The following is a 19,311-nucleotide window of genomic DNA, read 5'->3' on the forward strand; positions in this document are numbered from 1 at the left end:
AGCCCTAGCTACTGTAGGCGTTTGGAGAGTGAGCCAGCAGAGGGCGCTCGCTCTTTTCTCTCCCTCCCCCAACTTGATTGGATCAACAAGGGCATTAAGGCCCACTTTAAAAAAATAAAGCCAATCTCAAAACTGTCACTTTTGCGTAAATTTTTTTAAAGATTTATTTTTATTGGAAAAGCAGATATACAGAGAGAAAGACGGATCAGCCAATTCACTTCCCAAGTGGCCATAACAGCCAGAGCTGAGCTGATCCAAAGCCAGGAGCCCAGATCCTCTTCCAGATCTCCCACACAGGTGCAGGGTCCCAAGGCTTAGGGCCGTCCTCGACTGCTTTCCCAGGCCACAAGCAGGGAGCTGGATGGGAAGTGGAGCATCCAGAACACAAACCAGTGCCTTTACGGGATCCCAGTGCATGCAAAGCAAGGATTTAGCCACTAGACTGTGGCACCCCATCCTATGTAATATTTTTGAAATATCAAGATTACAGACAGGGAAATAAACCTAGTGATCATCAGGGATCAGGGCAAAGAAGATGGACATGATTCCACAGGTAGCACCATGGGTCACCTGCATGACGGCTGTGTGACATGCACATGTGACAGACCCACACACAACAAAATAAACGATGGGCTGTAATCGGCTTCCTGGTGGGGATGGCTGGAGGGGACCGAGGAGAGGGTCCCTGTATGCAGCCACTCTACGCAGCAGCTTCTGGCAGATTACTTCAAAATGGAGAGTGGAAAGGCGTACCAGTTGGCAGGCAGGCTACCGTTGGCTCTGTCGCTTGCTTTGGAGACAAATGTTACCTAAGTGCATTTTCTGTGCTGTAGATATTGCTACACCTCGGGAGGGTGCTGTTAAAGATACACATTCAAAACACATTAAGCAACAGTACTGATTGTTTTGATCTGTTTTCCTGAAGGAGGCATTTGGCCCGCATCCCAGCTTGGACATTCCAGCCCCCTCTCCCCTCCTAGCCTCGGGATAATGCAGGCTGTGGAAGGCAGCAGGTCGGCTCAAGTAGCCGGGACACCTGGGTGGAATTCCTAGAACCCAGCTTTGGCCTGACCCAGGCCCAAGATGTTGCAGGCATTTGGGGATGCCTGCAGATGGGGTCACTCGCTTGTTTGCTTGCTGTATGTGTGTGTATGAGAGAGACCCTCCCTTACAAGTGAAGATTTACCTTTTTAATTGATACAATTGCACGTAGTTTAGAGGGTACTATGTGATAGCTCACAGCATATATACAATGATTAAGACAAGGGCCAACATGCCTTCTGGTACTGCCAAGCCATGTGCCACAACATATTGGTTACTAACACTCTTTAAGCCTGCAAATGCCAGCGACATGATTGCAGGAGGAATCTGGAGGCTGCCCGGGCACACTTCCCTGACTGCACCCACCCCCTGGAAACCTGGCCAGGAGAGGAACATTGTTCTGTCCTGGCCAACTCAAACCTGCAGGGAGAAGGGGAGGCGAGAACTCCTTGGTTTACCCTCACTCTTACAACTCAGATGCCAACACATCCCCCTGTAACGCCCAGTGAAGAGAAGCAAGTGAATGTAGATTTTTGGAAACCTCTTTATTCGTGGACAGAAAAGTGAGCAGCTCCCACAGTGCTTGGAAAACCTCTACAGAGGAAGGAGCCTCTTGCACGCCTTGGTGAGAATGTCTTCACAGCACACAGGCATCCGAGTGCCTGGCCATGTGACAACAGAATTGAAAATACAACCATTTCAGCTACCTTCTAACTGGGTGTTTGGTTTCAAGAAACAGAAAAATAGAACATTACTAAAGTTTTTATTGTAAACTAAAAGGCTCATGAGTGCTAACCCCTGCCTGTCTTCGTCCGGCAGCACCTCGCAGGGCCCAGAGGCCTCTCGCCTCCCCTCTCCCTCCTCCCCACCCAATGCGGACCCCTCCCTTCATGCGAACAGAGCCAGGCGGAGCAGTGGCCTCCTGACTATCGGGCCAGACCAATCAGCTGCAAGATAAAGAGGAAGAGGTTGATGATGTCCAGGTAGATGTTGAGGGCAGCGAATACGTACTCCTCAGGGTCAAGGTCTGAGTGAATGTGGCGCCCGCCCACCATCAGTTGCACGTCCATCACTAAGTACTTGAAGAAAAGGAAGAACAGTCAGCTGCAGCCATGGCCTTTGCTATTAAAGCAGTGTCCTACATGCTCTGGGAAAAACTAATTCAAGCATCCAGAAAAACATATATCTCTACATAAAACACAAGGTCTGTATTATGAAGATATATGTTAATTTACATATTAATATATAAATTATAAAATCTATACATGATACAAATATATAATTATATATGTGATGTATGTATTTTTAATATTTATAAATTTGTATGTATATATACTATGTATAATTTTTGATAATTTATAAATATATTAAATGTATTTATAAATAAAATATATTTATAAATATATATTCATATGAATATATATTTATATGTTGCATATATAATATAGTCTATATTATATGTTGAATATATACATTTATGATATATTGATTTATATATTAGTATATAAAATAAAAATATTAAAATACATTAAATTTGAAATATATGTTTTTATAGCTTTTTTTTTTTTTAAAGATTTATTCCATTTTTATTACAAAGTCAGATACACTGAGAGGAGGAGAGACAGAGAGAGGAAGTGGAGCTGCCGGGATTAGAACCAGCGGCCATATGGGATCAAGGCGAGGACCTTAGCCATTAGGCCACGCTGCCAAGCCCAATATTTATAGCTTTTAAATATATATTAAAGATCTGCATTTCAGAAGATATATATTAAAGAAGCCAAGTGTTTCATGTGAAAGGCACGAAGACAAGACAAAAAGAGGTCTTGGCGGCTCACTCCTGCAGATAGCTGTGCTGGCTGCGGTGGGGCCAGGGCTGACTTGGCCATGTACGCGGCAGGGATCCCAGCACGGGAGGCGACATCTGCTCCCCCCGCACCCCTCCCCGGGGCCTGCAGCCACAGGGAGCAGGAGCCCATGCCAGGGCTAGAGCACAGACACTGAGGCGGATGTGGGGATTCCACGGGGTGGCTTGGCCACTTGGTGCCCCAGCCGTATCATGGCATCTCGAGTCTGTGCTCTGTAAAGACAAGTGCCTCAACCTCCTGAAGCTTGAGGGACCACGAGGCGGGAGCTTTCCCTTGCTTCCCACCCCCACCACCAGGACCTCAGATGGACACAAACACTGCAGAAGGTCCATGCTTGTGACCTTCCACCTCCACTCTTTCTGAGCAGTTGACATTAAAGTTGGTTCCTGGACGTTGAGGTGACTGCCATATCCAGTCATCTGGCAATGGCTCTATGGGATCGGGTCACCAGAACCAAATGCAAATGATAAGAACAGGGACGTCCAGGGTAAATAACCCCCAAGAGAACATTTTCACTCAGCTGTGTAGGTACAATTATGAGTTCATGAGTCATCAAGTGGCAGCAAGCCAGAGGGCCAACCCTCACTCCTGCAGCTTGTGGCTAAGGGGGTGGCCCCAGGCAGCACACCTGTAGTCTGGACAGGAAAAGGGAGCCCACATCTTGGCCCTCCCTCCTGGTGCTGGGAGCAAAGCCTGGCCCCCAGAGTCACCAGTATTTGGGAGAATCTTGGCCTTTTAACGATTCTTTAACATCATCCCTTTTAGAATAATACCCACTTCAGCGACCCCCAGCCCAGGGAATCCGTTGAAGTGTTCTCCCAGGTTTCTAGTTTCCCCTTGAGCTTAAGGAAATGAGAAGGCAGGAAAGTCTTTGGGGAGGGGCATATAGCCCCTCAGCCACGTGGAATGCCTCGGTTTTCTCCCAGTTCCAGCTCCTGAGCCCAGCTTCCTGCTCCCGTACACTCTGGAAGGCACCCTGCCACCCTTGCGGGAGCCTGATCAAATTCCCAGCCCCCAGGCACTTACAGAGGGAGCCTGCAGACGGGAGTGTTCACTCTGTCTCCTCCCTGAAACCCCCAAATGAAAGAAAAGGGGAAATGAACTTACAAATGAGAAGATCAAAGTGCCAAGCCCGGCGTACAGCAGGTGCAACCACTGCAGAGAAAGGAGACAACGGCCCAGGAGGTGAAGAAGGGCACATGGAATCCTGAGAAGACTCCCCGCGGTCCCCGCTGTCAGACAGGGGCCAATACTAAGTAAGTCAAATCCAGGGGTTCAGCTTTTCCTCAACAGCATCCACTCGATTCTAGAGTCGGCACACACAGGCCAAGGGGCAGCTCTTTGCCAGGGGAGAGGATGTAGAGAAGGTACCCAGCACCTGGGAAAAATGTGGCCTCGATTTCTTCCAGCTGAGAAAGCTGGGCCTTAGAGGGCTGCCCAGGAGGGGGACCCTGGTGAGGGAGGGAGATCAGGAGCGCGGCTTCACCCAACCACCCCCCATGCAGACAATCCAAAGCTGGCAGTTAACAAGTGTGCAAACTCAGGACACCAACCAAGGCTTCCACTCAAACTCAGGTGCAAGGTCATACACTGTAGGTGTGGGGAGGGAAATGAGGCGGGAGCTAGCAACTGCACCTAGGAGACTCTGGAAGGACCTACGGCAGCCCCCGAGCCAATCCCCATGCTGTTGCTCCCAAAATCTCTGCTACCATCCACAGTGACACGTGGAGAGCTTCTGCCTTCAGCAGAACGCTTTGCAAAGCCTTTGAGTGTCTCTCCAAAATATAGACAGTGTGGAGATGCCAGGAGCCAGAGCACAGACAGGACTGCTACAGATGCATCTGGTCACCTGTTGCCAAGGTGACCCTAGCTCAGCCCTTGTTGGCCTTGGGGCCTGGCCTGGCCTCAGTAGACCTGGGCTCCGTAGAGTCTCCACACAGGGGCCACACACAGCCAAACACCTCAGGGCCGGATCATGTCTCTGGCTCTTTACTCCCCTTCCCCCCTCAACTGCCTCCAACAACCTGCCCACGGATAGCGCAGTACAGTGGACAGGGCATGGACATGGGTCCACACGGAGTGGCCTTGGATGCATTTTTTTAAATTTCCTTGAGATTGTCATCTTATCTATAGGACAGCTAAAATATGTACTTTTATTGTGATGCCTGTGTGGAGAATATATGGACAAGTGTCTCATACCTACCAAGCGCTTGGTGAGTATATGGAAAGGAGGGGTTAGAGTTAGGAAGCAAGAAGCTTGCACTAAGGGTGCTGCCAGGAAGGACAGGCCCCACCCACTGGAGGGGGCAAGTGTGGTCCGCCAGCTGGCTCACCTCCAGCCCTATGGGAAAGGAGCAGTCCTGGGGTAGGATGAGGGGAGGTAGTCCTAGGGCAGGAGTTCCAGGTTCATGGTCAAGATCTCCCACCCTGGCTCCTCCCAGCAACCACAGGCACCCAGGATGGGCCCACAGACCTGCAGCTCCCAAAGGAGTGCAATGACCACAGCCAGCTGCCTTGCTGAGGGGAGGCTTGGTTAGGTTAAATTAGGCCATGTTAGCCACCACTCACCTCCAGCTGGGAGCAGCAAGGCCTTTCTGGGAAGACTGACGGCTAACGCTTGCTCAAGGACAGCCGAGGGCCTTGCCCAGCCCCCCTCGGAGCATGCCAGGTCTGCGGGGCTGCCAACCCGCTGTCCCTTCACTCTCACTTGGGGTCAGGGGTGCCATCATGGTCTAACAGCTCTCCTGCCTTACTATGCCCACTTTCTTTTCTCTCCAAAGCCTTGCCTGTGTTACCCCAACTCTGTGCCTGGGACTTCGAAGACCCCCACTGATGCAAGTAGGCACCTCGCCCACACATTCAACAGTTCCCCGAGGTTCACCGGAGAGGACCCACTTACATACGATCGGACGAACAGCAAGATGATTCCATAGGCCATCAGCACGAAGATGAACACGAACAGCACCCCGTTGAGCAGCGTGAAATCCCACTGAGGAGACAGGAGCAGCACACGAATGCCTGCACCGTCATCTTGGGGAATTCTAGGGCGCCTGCCGCCGCTCTGGTCCCCACATGCGCAGAGGCTGCCTGCTGCTAACCGGTCCTACTTGGCCTCGTGGAGGACTCTGGAAAACCATTCACACACCCACCACAAACTTGCACATACCAAGTGTTACAGTGACTGCAACTTGCTCCAGGAGGGAGAGAAGACACGTGGATGGAATGGCAGAGGCCACAAGTTGACAAGTGTTTGAAGCCATGTAACAGATACCGGGGACTCAGTGCTATTCTGTATTTTGTATTTATGTGAAATTTCCCCTAATAAGAGGTTTAAAAAGATAGATTAAGCAGGAAGTGAATTTGTATGTATTATATAACTATAATTATTCAGACACAGAGGTTAAGATGGCACTTGGGACCCCCCGCCATCCCTTTTCAGAGTCCCTGGCTCCACTTCTGACCCAACTTCCTGCTCACACACGCCTTGGGAGGCAGCCAGGGCTGGCTCAAGTACTGGGGTCACTGCCTTCTGTTGACGTCCTCTTGGCCAACACAGGTTTAGAGGACAGTGAATCTGGCCTGTGACGGTGATGCCCCAAACTTACTCCTCACCGGCAGAAAGAGGATGTGGTGGCAAAGCTGACTCCAGCCAGGTTCTGGGAGGATACTGGACTTCAAGGGGCACAGAGCAAGAAGTGACTTGGGGGCCCAGGTGCCTGTCATTCAGAGACATAAATGGGTCTCAGCATCTTTTTGGTAGGTGCCATTAGCTCCCTCAAGCCACACCTTCATTCTCAGATCCTAATGTTGGCAGGAGGCTGAGGGACCAGGCACACAGGAACCACACGAGACTACCCCTTCAGGGGAGGTGCTGTGGTGTTGTAGGTAAAGCCACTGCTGCAAATACCAGCATCCCACAGGGGTCCTGGTCTGTGTCCCTTGCTGCTCTGTTTCCAGTCTAGCTCCTTGCTAAAGCAGTGGAGGATGGTTCAAGTGCAGAATGCTGCCTAACTGAATAGCAGTTCAGCTGCCTTTCAGAACTGCCCGCTGGAATACAGTAGGCAGAATATCCTCAAAGTGGTTCGCTTCCCAAATGCTCACAGGCTCAAGCCTGGAGCTCAGACATCAATCTGGGTCTCCAACATGAGCGGCAGGGACATGTGGCAGGCAGCTGGGTCACAAGAAAGGAGTTGGGATTAGAACTGAGGCGCTCTGATTTGAGATGTGGGTATCTCAAGGGATGACTTAAGCACTGAACCAAACACCCTTCCCTGGAAGATGTTACATGGCTGGACTTAGGCTCTCGGCACCAGATCACCCCCTGTACCACACTGTGGTCCACCTGTTCACAAAGAGGCTGAGTTTTTACAAAGGACCAGCTCTGAGGTGGCTGAAGCTGATTCTGCCATGAATTAAAGTGAGATCTGCAGCCCTAGACGCAGTCTAAATGCCTGCCAGACTCTGGGGCCTAACTCTGCTGCTTTCTTCTTTTCCACTAGGAAAAAAACAAAAATCCTGCTTGTGTAGAAGATCACCCTTGGGATATATGCCACTTGGGAAAACACACTCCTTCTCTTGGTTACTCAACTCACTGAGACAAGTCCATCATCCCCAAACGGAAATGACCAGAGAGGAATGCTGGAAAACCCTCATCCTATCTCAAGGTAAACTCCTAGAGCAGGTAAGGCAGTAGCGACTGGGGCCGGGAAGGTGGTCCAGGGTGGGTCTCTGTGGGATACTCAGCGGAATCTGGTGTGGAGAGCAACACACCCCAGGAACTTGGCCCCAGAGAACGGTGGGACTAGATGGCTCTCTCCCGCCAGTCTCCAGCTGGGGTTCCCTGTAGGTCAAGGCCCATGAACAGCTCCAGCCCACAGGCAGGAGGACTGGGAAGTGGGGTCCCCAGGACAGTAAGGGCCTGGGGAGATGGGGAAGGGGGATTACAGGGAAGGAAGGGTCCCACCCCAACACATTCCCTTAGGACAGAGACACGCCTCCATCATACTCACTTTTGTTTGGAGAGCAAATATAGTGAGCGCTAATGTCACCAGCGTGGTTGCCGCCGTGGCCCATAACACTTCCTCTGCCTTATAGAAGCTGAAACCAAACACTGAGATTATGGGCCACCTGAGTTCCCCCAAAGAGACATGGCACACAAAAGATACGCACTCAGTCAGACTTACACTGATACAGTTCCCAGCAGCAGCCCTTCGAGGATGGTCTGAAAGCAAAATTCACAGTCATGAAGCTGCCCCCACGGAGGTCCAGGAGATGGGGCAGGGCGGGGGGCAGGAGCTGGGGCTGAGAGCTAGCAGGTGAGAGTCCAAGAAAGTTTCCGAGGTCATGCTAGGGCCAGTGTGAGCACTTCCGCATGCAGTGGCCACAGGGGCCTGCAGCATCCAAGCCCATCCCGGCCCACCCAGGCACCTGGCGCTGACCCGCTCACTGGTCAGCCTCCTGCAGCCTGGGGCGGAGCTTGAGGAAGGACGAGGAGCACCGCCAAGCTCGCTTGGGGCTTTTCGGGGGCCCAGTGACAGGCCTCGGGGGAGCTGTGGGCCACCTGGGGTCCCCCCCCACACACACACACATCCCAGGGCTTTGTATTCTGGGTTATAGGAACACAGCGGGCACTGCGCCCCCAAGAGGGGACACTTCCGGGTGGGCAGGTCACGTCCCTTCAACGGCCTTTCCTGTTTCTACAGGACTGCGGGGGTGAGTGTTGGGGAGCCAGGGAGGAGGAGGAAGAAGCCTCTTCTCCCCTCTCTGTCACCCCTGCCCCAGGGCTGCTAGAGCCCGGAGCTTGGGGCGGCCCGCTGCCCGCTCTCCCCGCCTCGCCTCTTGGGAAGGGCTTTCTCTCTGGGCGTGTTTCCTCACGCGTGGCCGGGCGGCCCCTCGGTGCTCTTCCGCGTTCCGGAAGCCGTCACCGCTCAGAGCCGAGAGGAATTCGCGACTCCTCTCGAAACAAGCCTGGGAGCCCTGGTGGAGGCTGCACGGGTCTGAGGGCCGGGCGCTCCCCGTGGGTGGGCACCTGATGCAGCGCCCTCCGACCGGCTTCTCCCCGCCTCAGGCCCGGCCCCGCTCGGTCACCCCTCAGGGCGCACTGTCCGCCCTCTGTTCAGGCTCCTGGGGGTCCCTGGGAGCTGGCTGCCAGGCAGGGGATGGGGGTCACCCCAATTCTGGGCGACCTAAGCGGACCCCGGGGCCACAGAGAGAAAGGAGTGGCGTGGCGAGGTCTGCGGGCTGGGAGGGAGCCACCACAGCGAGGGCTGGGGATCCCAAGACCCCTGAACCAGGGGCCCACCGAGGCGTGCCCAGCTTTGTGCTGCCCCCTGACCCCGACGGGCCGGGCTGTGAGGATGGGGGCGAACCCGAGCTCGGAGACGGCTCCGGCTCCCGGGAGGACTTGACACGGAAACAGAGCACGTGAATGGGAACTGGACGTTGCGGAAGGAGGGGTGGCACCTCCCAGAGCACAATGCCTTCGGGCGTGGGCTGCGGGGAGCTGGCAGGCAGGGCTGCGGGGAGCTGGCAGGCAGGGCTGAGCGTCACCCGTTTCGTCCACAGGCTGACCACCCCCCTTGACAGCCGGAATTCAGCGCGGACGAGGTCTCACGGGCAGAGAGGGTTTAGGCTGTCGCAGGGGAGCCACGCTAACGGGACTGACTTACGAAGAATCCCAGCAGGATGTAATTCGCAGGCACCCGCCGGCGGAGGTCCCCACAGCAAGCCAGAATAATCAGAACTCCAAAAAATGCTGGGCTGCAGGATAATTCAGAATCGTGGTTAGTGGTTTCCAGTGGCTTTGTCGATGTTGCCTTGCAGAGAGGGACAGATGGATGTCATCATGTGATACGACCATGAGTACTATAAATACAAACGTGAGCTCTTTCTTTTTTAACCTTTTTCATTAACTTTTCTCATTGCTGTCCACAGACCGCCTGCGAGATTTTTGTTTGTTTTCATTGTAAAAGAAAAGAATCACAGTAGGTTGCAAAACGAATAGAGGCTTTGTGAAAGTTTCACTGATTTTTCTCAGTACATGTGTACTTGTAGTTCATTACCAAAACCTGTCCTTTGTCTTGGGTTGCGGGTGTCTGTGTAGTTCTGCGACATGGAACCCTGGCAGGTGTCTGTGTGTAGGTGGGTGCGGCTGCCGCCACCACAATCAGGATTCACAAATATAAGCCAGTCCCCCAAGGAAATCAACACGAGGCCTGTGTTGTGGGCTAAGCCTCTGCCTCTGAAGCCGGCGTTCTATCTGAGTGCCCCCCAGTTCCACTACCAGCTGCTCTGTTTCCAAACAGGCTCCCTGCTAAGGCTCCTGGGAATTAGCAGCAGATGGGCCAAGCGCCTGGGCTCCTGCAGCCATGTGAAAGAGCCACATGCAGTCCAAGATGCCAGGCTCCGAATGGCTATTGCAGTCATTTAGGGGAGTGAACCAGTAGGCGGGAGATCTCTGTCTCTGTAACCCTGCCTTTCAAATAGGTAAAAAAATAAATCTTAAATTAAAACCTCAACAACAAACAAACAAACAAATCAACAAGCTCTCCCTAGTGTTCCTTTTACAGGAGCACCCACATACATTTCACTGCTACTTTATTTTCTATCCCTATGATTTGGTTCTTTTGGGAAGGTTGTACTCCCGTTTAATTGTCAAAGAACCTTAATCAGTAGCTAGCAGACAAGCCACACTATACTAAATCCAATGATACTTACAGGAGTGCATAGGTGAACCAGGGGTTTGCAAGCACCCAACTATTCAAAGCCTTCCTGTTAAAACAAAAATCAATATTGTTTTACAGAATAAGCAGCGTATTTATCTAACATAATATTTACATAGAAAAAAAAGTTAAAATTCTAGAAATATACCATCTCCTTAGAGTTGCCCCCATGAAATAAAGCTGTAGAAATGTTATGACAAGGGCAGTATTGTGGCATTGTGGGTTAAACCTGTGAGGCCAGCATGCTGGCTGCTCCACTTCTGATCCAGCTCCCTGCTAAAGCGTTTGGGAGAGCAGCAGAGGCTGGCCCAGGTGCTTGGCAGGATGAGATCTGGAAGAAGCTCCCGGCTCCTGGTTTCAGCCTGGCCCAGCCCCAGCTGTTGTAGTCTTTTGGGAAGAAAACCACTAAATGGAAGATCTCTTTCTCTTCTCCATCTCTCTAACCCTGCTTTTCAAATAAATAAATGTGTCCTTTTTTTTTTTAATGTTATGGCCTATGAATGATTAAGAGAAAAGATAATTTTTTAATGATCAGAAAGAGTGAATGTGATGAGTCCAAGTGCGCATCAAGAACAGACTTACCAGAAGATAAACATGCTGATGATGATGGCGGTGACGGAGAGCTGAGCCGACAAGAGGAGGAACACTTTCATGATAAAACCTGAGGAGGCAGAAACATTGTTTTTATGACACAACAATCAAAAGTAAAAACATCAACCTGGCTTGCTTTGTCTGCTAGCTGACAAAAGGGATCCTTTCTCTGAGTTCTTGGAGGATGGTGAAGGCAGTGGTGGGTCAGAGTGAGCCGATGGAGTGAAGACACAGGCACAGCTCTGCAGAGCCTTGCAAGAACGGCTGATCCAGGTGGTCAAAGATGCCTCCTTGAAGATCTTAGAGCTCATCCATGGATGCAGTGAACTCACATATTTAATTCTTTTTTCTTTTCTTTTTTAAAGATTTATTTGTTTTTGTTGCAAAGTCAGATATACAGAGAGGAGGAGAGACAGAGAGGAAGAACATCCGTCCAATGAGTCACTCCCCAAGTGACTGCAATGGCCGGTGCTGTGCCGATCTGAAGCCAGGAGCCAGGAAGTTCTTCCAGGTCTCCCACATGGCTGCAAGGTCCCAAGGGTTTGGGCCATCCTTGACTGCTTTCCCAGGCCACAAGCAGGGAGCTGGATGGGAAGTGGAGCAGCGGGGATTAGAACCGATGTCCATATGGGATCCTGGAGCATTCAAGGCAAGAACTTTAGGTGCTAGGCCACCATGCCGGGCCCTCAGGTGTTTAATTCTTTATGATACATGTCCCCAAATGCCTGCAACAGGCAAGGTTCGGCCAGGCCAAAGCCAGGAGCCAAGAGCTCCATCTAGGTCTCCCAGGTGGGTAGCAAGAACCCCTGACTTTTGGCCATCATCTGCTGCCTTCTAGGCACAGAGGCAGCAACTGCAGTGGATGCAGAGGTAGGACTGGAACTCAAGCGATGTGAAGTGGGATTGAACATCCTGGATAGTATCTTAACCACCCCCCAAATACCCACCCTAATTGGTGTGAGTCCTGGTGCTCATTGATAAGTGAATGATTTCTTAGATGTAATGACTAAAACACAAGCAACAAAAGAAAAGGAAAATTGAATTTCATAAAGCATGATGGCGCAAGTGTTTGGCATATTGATTAAGAAATAATTTGAGGACCCGGTGCAATGGCTCAGTGGCTAAATTCTTGCCTTACATGTGCCAACAACCCCACCAGTTCATGTCCTGGCTGCTCTGGTTCCCATCCAACTCCCTGCTTGTGGCCTGGGAAAGCAGTCGAGGACGGCCCAAAGCCTGAGTGACCCTATACCCACGTGGGAGACCTGGAAGAAGCTCCTGGCTCCTGGCTTTGGATGGACCCAGCTCTGGACATTGCAGCCATTAGGGGAGTAAACCAGTGGATGGAAGATCTTTCTCTCTGTCTGTCTTTCTCTCCATAAATAAAGGATGCTACTAAGACATCTGCATCCTGTATCAGGATAATGTCCTGAACAGCTTGGGTGCCAACAGCCTGTCACAGCAGCCCTGTCACATTTTGTGATAAAGCGTGATTGGGAAACATTAAAGACAGAATTAGATCTTTTCTGACATTCAGTTGTGAAAGAACACGTGCTCATATCAGCTGCTTGATTCTCACCTTTCCGGACATTTCTGTCAGAGAATGGACTTGAGGCAGGTATGTTGATCTCATTTGGGATGATGTCATCTGAAACTTCTACTACATAGCTATTCTTCGACTCAACGGTCTGTGAGCGTGGATTCCCCTTAGTTGTTCTGGCATGACTGGGAGCTGACGGCTGACCAGATTTGGATTGGACCCCTTTGTCTGCTGCTTTCCGAACAACATGATGATAATCTCCAGCACTGAAGTCTATTGGCTCACCGACCTCCACGTCCATTTGCCTGGAGAGGGAGAATTGTTAATCACATCCTTAGGACTGTACCTTTACAACCTTAGCATCTTCATAATGTGGATGGCATTTACTGAGTCTTAACTGCCTTGGCTCAATGCTTGCCATGTTGGTCCTTAAAAAAGACTTGTTCAGTGAACAATTTTAAACTTGTTCAAGGAATAATTTTAGTGTGAAGCCTACAGAATTTATTTATTTATTTTTAAAGATTTATTCATTTCATTACAGCCAGATATACACAGAGGAGGAGAGACAGAGAGGAAGATCTTCACCCGATGATTCACTCCCCAAATGAGCCGCAGCGGGCCGATGCGCGCCGATCCGAAGCCGGGAACCTGGAACCTCTTCCGGGTCCTCCCACGCGGGTGCAGTGTCCCAAAGCATTGGGCCGTCCTCGACTGCCTTCCCAGGCCAGAAGCAGAGAGCTGGATGGGAAGTGGAGCTGCCGGGACCAGAACCGGCGCCCATATGGGATCCCGGGGCTTTCAAGGTGAGGACTTTAGCCGCTAGGCCACGCCACCGGGCCCAAACCTACAGAATTTAAAAAAGGGCCCGACACAATAGGCTAGTGGCTAAATCCTCGCTTTGCATCTGCCAGTATCCCATATGGGCTCTGGTTTGTATCCCAGCTGCTCCACTTCCCATCCAGCTCCCTGCTTGTGGCCTGGAAAAGCAATGGAGGACAGCCCAAAACCTTGGGACCCTGCATCTACGTGGGAGACCTGGAAGAAGCTCCTGGCTCCTAGCTTCGGATTGGCTCAGCTCTGGCCGTTGTGGCCATTCGGGTAGTGAAACAGCAGACAAAAGAGCTTTCTCTCTGGCTGTGTGGGCATTTGGGAAGTGAACCAGCAAATGGAAAATCTCTCTCTCCTTTTCAAATAAGTAAACTGTGGCACTAGTGTGACAATAGATAAATATATTGATGGGATGGGAAAAATTTAAGAAACAGATGCATATATGAGAAAGTAATATTATTAAAGGTGATATTATTTCAAATTATCATCCTATGGCATTGGAATAATTATTTATTTGGAAAACAAAATAAAGTTCAATAGCAAGTTCACATCTTCTACAGAAATCATTCCAGGTTAATTAAAAATGATATGACAAATAAGATTAGCCTAGAGAAAGGTGTAAGGAGCGTGGGTGAATGTCTGTAGGAATGATGCTGTGAAAGAAATACTTAAGCAGATTTGGGGGCTACGACGCCTTCACAAAGGATTCCAACAAATCTGAAATGCAAAATCATAAAACATTTTGTAAAATTTCCCATATCAGATGAAGAACTTTAAGAAGGGAAAGATGACAACCCAATAAGAAAATGAGAAAAGAACATAAAGCAGCAATTCACAAAGGATTTAAAATGGAGGAGGCAGCCCAGTGCAGTCGCCAAGTGGCCTTGCCTTGCATGTGCCGGAATCCCATATGGGCGCCGCTGCTCCACTTGCCATCCAGCTCCCTGCTGTGGCCTGGGAAAGCAGTGGAGGACGGCCCAAAGCCTTGGGACCCTGCACCCTTGTAGGGGACCCAGAGGAATCCTGGCTCCTAGCTTTGAATTGACTCAGCTCCAGTCATTGAGGTGACCTGGGGATCAAACCAGCAGGTGCAGGATCTTTCCCTCTGGCTCTCCTCTCTGTAATTCTGCCTTTCCAATTAAAAAAAAAAAAAAAGTAGAACATTAAAATTAAAAAAAAAAAAAGTGGAAGAGACAGTAGCTAACCACAAAGAATCAAACAAAAATGAGTAACACAACAAAGAATCAGAAGAAGCAATGCTGAAACGTCACATTTGATATTAAGGTTGCAGAGATAATGCTGAGAGAGATGGACACTCCATGGCCACCCTGGGACTTGCCTGAGCCCTCCCCTCAGGGGTCTCCTCCTTCACAAAAATAACCCAAGCTTCACCTCCTGACTAAATTTCCATAAAGGTGAATATAATCCGTCCGAATATGTTATCTGCTGTATGTTTTAGTTTTACAGCCCATTTCTCTCTCCTGATTTTAGAAGACATTAAAATTATCCTCATGGCTCCTCAAACTTTCACAGGCCTAGGGACTGTGCCTGGTGTGTGAGTCTGTCCTGGGATCGATTCTTGGGAATGTGAACTTTTGGGTGCTGGGCAGCTTAGCAACATTCATCAGAATTCACAAGGTACGTTATTCCAACTTCCCCCCATTGTCCAGTTATGCTTTCGGGAATGTGTCTCACTGACATCGCCACCAAATAGGCAGGGATACATACATGAGCAAGTTGCTGTCACAGTTCATTATTTCCAATTAAAAAAGACTGGAAACAATCAGAGTGCCCATCAACTCACACAGGAAGCAATAGCTATACGGACTGATAGGGAAGATTGATTAGCATACACTTCTCAACTTCAACACAATCAGAGAATAGCAGTAAGGTCACATGAATGTTTTATACACACACACATCTGGAGACTGGAAAGGGAGACTATGACCTGTTGCCGGGTGGTCTCCAGTGTCGGGGAGGACACTGAAGTACGTCAACTTCCACAGTGAGCGTGTGTTACCTGCATCATCACAACGAGAAAAGCAAAAGCATATATTCACATTTTGAAGGAGGAAGTCGTCCTCTTGTGGATGAGGTCTGGAGAAAAGTGTTCCTCACTGGACGCGAGGAGGTACTGGAAGAAACTCAAACCCTGAAGGCTTCTTCACCCGTGTCCTGCACACTGGCAGGGGAGGGGCGGCGCCGGGGTCAGAGTGCTGAAAGCCACACTCAAGAACAGCTAACCAGAGGCGGCTCTCCTTGTGCAACCCCAGCTGCTTCTGACTCCAGGCTTCTGGGCCAGCCCGGTCACCCTGAGAATGAGCAGGCACTGAGGCTGCCAGCAGAGTTCTGAGTGACAGTTAGGGCAGCGGCAGTTGGAGCACAGGGTGCACTGGGGCCCCTGCCACCCTGGGAGAGGGACTCTAGGGCAAGCCCAATGTATGGTAAACAACTATGTCAGCTCCTTGTGCGCCGGGTGTAAGGTGTGCCCACGTCCAAATTACTGAGCCAATGTCATCCATCTCAGGAAGTCTACACCCCCACACATCCCCGCCTCTGTCATGTCATCTGTTTCTCCCAAATAGGATGATGCTCAGGAAACTCCACCTGGGAGCCCACCAAAGACCCTACACAGTGATTTCAAACACAGAAGGGTCACTTAAACAGGGTGGGTGTCGGTTTGTTTTGGAGGAGACGATAATGGTGGTTGCTCCCATGGGATGGGGGAATATTGGCACTGTGGACTGTTGGCCCCAGAGGAACCGTGAAGGGCCTAAGGCTGGCTGGCTGGTGGGAGATGTCAGATGACGGGGGCCAGGGACAGCTATAGCACGAGACCTTCTTAGGAATTCCAGATCAGGGGGGCAATAGGGACAGAAACAGATCCTGAGTGGGGGTTGCCGCTGAACAAGGCCATGCTCATTCAGTTAGCTGCCCATCTGCATGTGAGGCAAGGGGTGGGGAATACATAGGTGCCAACAGAGCGACCCCCAGTGAGCTGGGGGGTGGACCTGAGTGGGGAGGTGAGAGACGGCTCCAAGGTGGTTGATTTTCATAAGAGACAGCCTTGCTGCAGCTATGCCACTAGGCCTCTGCTAGCATGTAAGATGGAGGGTTGCAGAAAGCGGAAAGTGGTAGTTCAACTGCGGATCTTGCTTGGCAAACCCACACACACTGCTTATCTTTGCAACCTTGAGCAATTCTGCAGTCTCTAACCTCCAGATGCCTGGTACACAGTGCTCTTGTGACCCAGCCTTGCTGTTAGCAAAATGTAACACCCCTCCCCTTCCTAAATCACTCATTCCTGTGACCCCCCAAGTTTAGGCACTGTGTCTAACTTAGCTTGTGTCTCCCAAGTTGCTCTATCCATGAAGGACCCCTGCATGGTAGGGATAAAAGGAACCGGGTCTCTGAAGGAGGTGTCTGCTGCCACCTGCTGGGTCACCGCTGTCACGATCAAGATCAGAAAACTGCCCCACTTTCTGCTCTGTCCTTTGGTGGTGGATGGTCTCAGATGGGTTTTATTTCCCACAGGAGGAGGTGCGCTAATGGAGAAGGCGAGAAGAGGCACAGAAGGGAGCAGCTATTGGAACTGAAGGCATTGGAACTTTAGGGTGGGGCTGGAGTGATTCTCAGAAGATGGCTCGGGTCAGACCTGAAGCTTTGGGAAAAAGCACACCCAGGCCCCCTGAGCCAAGGCCCCAAGAGGGAGCCAGGGGCCCAAGTGCCACATGGAAAGTGCCAATCACCCTAAGGTGTTGCAACATGGAAGATGTGGGAGAGGGGGCACCATGTGACCTCCTAAAGTCAGGAGAGGAAATGATGGTGAGAGCATCCTCTGCCCCTGCCTGCCTTGGCTCTTCATCTTTCTCTCTCTTATTATTATTATTTAAAAAAATTTATTTGAAAGGCAAAGTTACAGAAATAATAGGAAACAAAGAGATCCTCCATCTAGAGGTTCACTCGCTAAGTACCTGCAACATCTAGGGCTACACCAGGCTGGAGCCAGGAACCTGGAGCATCTTCTGGGTCTCCCTTGTGGATACAGGGGCCAAAGCACTTGGACCATCTTCTGATGCTTTCCTAGGCAAGTTAGTAAGAAGTTGGATTGGAAGTGGAGCAGCCAGCTCTTGAACAGGTGGCCTTCGTTACAGGTGGAGCCAGCGCCTGCCTCAGCTCTCAAGCTTAACCCTTCCTCAGGTTTCATGGCATCTTTCTCTGTTCAGGCCCCACCATTTTTCTTTAATAAAAAAAAACAAATTCACCTGATTTATATGATCCCATCCCAAGAGTGTGAAAAGTGACTTGACCACATTCTGATGAAAAGGAATATTCCCTCATCTCCTTCCCCATTCTTTTCCTCCTTCCTTCTCAGCCTCATCATCAGCTTTCATCAAGCCCTTCCTAAGGGTAAAAGTTTCTTACAACCTCAGCCGTACTTGACTCACGTAGTCCCCACATGGACCCCTTGAGGTGTGTGCTCTTATCTGACAGTGAATGGACACCCAAGGGGCAGTGTCCCCTGAGACCCCCAGGATCGTCTGTAAGTGGTCAAGGGCGCCTACTTCTCCAGACACAAAACACAGTGGGTGTGATCTTTTGTGACACCACCTTGTGATGTGTTTTTTTTTCTCCCAATATTCAGTTTTAATTCTTGAACCTTGCCAAACAAAAATCAAGAGAATTAGACTGTGCATGACACTGACAATCCTCTGGAGGAATTTGGCTTCCTTCTTTTTCCTCAGAATAAACTTAGACACATGGCAAGTATTTAGTTCTGTGTTTCCAGCTTCCATACCGCCATCCGCATCAGAAGTTTCGGGGGCATGCTGTAGGTTTTGTCTTCATTTACTCCAACCCCACGTGAGGCAAGAAGCATGAGCGGATGCTGGATTATTTGAAGAAGTGGAGAGTTCACATTTACATATGGAGGTAGGCAGTCCAGCAAGGAGAGATGAAGCCCCGCGAGTGGAGTCTCGGCTCAGTGGTCCTCCACATTAGGAAGTGATGCCCCAACAGGACAGTGCGTGTCATGTCCCCTGGGAAGGCTTTACCGAATCCCCATTTGGCGCTCAGTGTACATGGAGCTGTAGAGGTGTCTTCCTGCCGGAGAAGAGCACATGGGGGTCCTGAGTTGGCACGTTAAGGTTGCATGGCTGGAGATGCAAATGGTTGGAAATCTCTGACCCCCTTTGTCCCCGACTCCCTGCTTAGCCTACACCAGTGAGTGTAAAATAAAATTGCATGATGTGAAAGATTCTACGAAATGCGTCCCACCGCACACACCTATTGTTTAACTTCTCTCCAGGAATATCAGGTTTAGGAAACCCAGGTTCATGACGAGGGGTGTGCAGCCACTGGCCTGCCGAGCGAGGCTCCTTTCTCTGGGAAGCTGGCACGGGCCAGTGTCTTTCCGTAACAGATGTGCCTTCTCTGAGTTAAGACAGCACTTACACAGCCAGCATCCTGTGTTGGGTGTCGGTTAGCGTCCTAACTGCTCTGCTGATGTGTCAGGGTGGCCAGTGCGGGGGGGAGGGACGGGGGGGGTGGAAGGGAAGTAGAAGCAAGACCCAGGTACCTGGCTTCCTGCTACACATTGCCAGGATGCGTGCCCAGGCTCCTGGAGGGCCCCAGCCTTTGTGGTCAACTGTTCTGTCTGCTGGGTGGCAAGGACTTGCATCTCAGGTTTCAAGGTGTATGGTTTGCTTGTTTGTAAAGATTTTTT

General features: G+C 50.6%; 1 protein-coding gene across 1 annotated transcript; it reads right to left on the reverse strand.

Moving 5' to 3' along the window:
- Positions 1–1,967: 1,967 nt before the first annotated feature.
- LOC101518375 (protein lifeguard 1) lies at positions 1,968–19,184 on the reverse strand. Its single transcript, XM_058677957.1, has 10 exons — positions 19,041–19,184; positions 12,798–13,063; positions 11,210–11,288; positions 10,623–10,676; positions 9,575–9,665; positions 8,090–8,127; positions 7,916–8,003; positions 5,806–5,895; positions 4,014–4,061; positions 1,968–2,120 (listed from the first exon to the last, which is right to left on the reverse strand). The coding sequence occupies exons 1-10, from the start codon at positions 19,049–19,051 to the stop codon at positions 1,968–1,970; spliced, it is 918 nt and encodes a 305-aa protein (XP_058533940.1). The 5' UTR covers positions 19,052–19,184.
- Positions 19,185–19,311: the final 127 nt, after the last annotated feature.

Source organism: Ochotona princeps, chromosome 20, assembly GCF_030435755.1.
Source record: "Ochotona princeps isolate mOchPri1 chromosome 20, mOchPri1.hap1, whole genome shotgun sequence".
NCBI lineage: Eukaryota > Metazoa > Chordata > Mammalia > Lagomorpha > Ochotonidae > Ochotona > Ochotona princeps.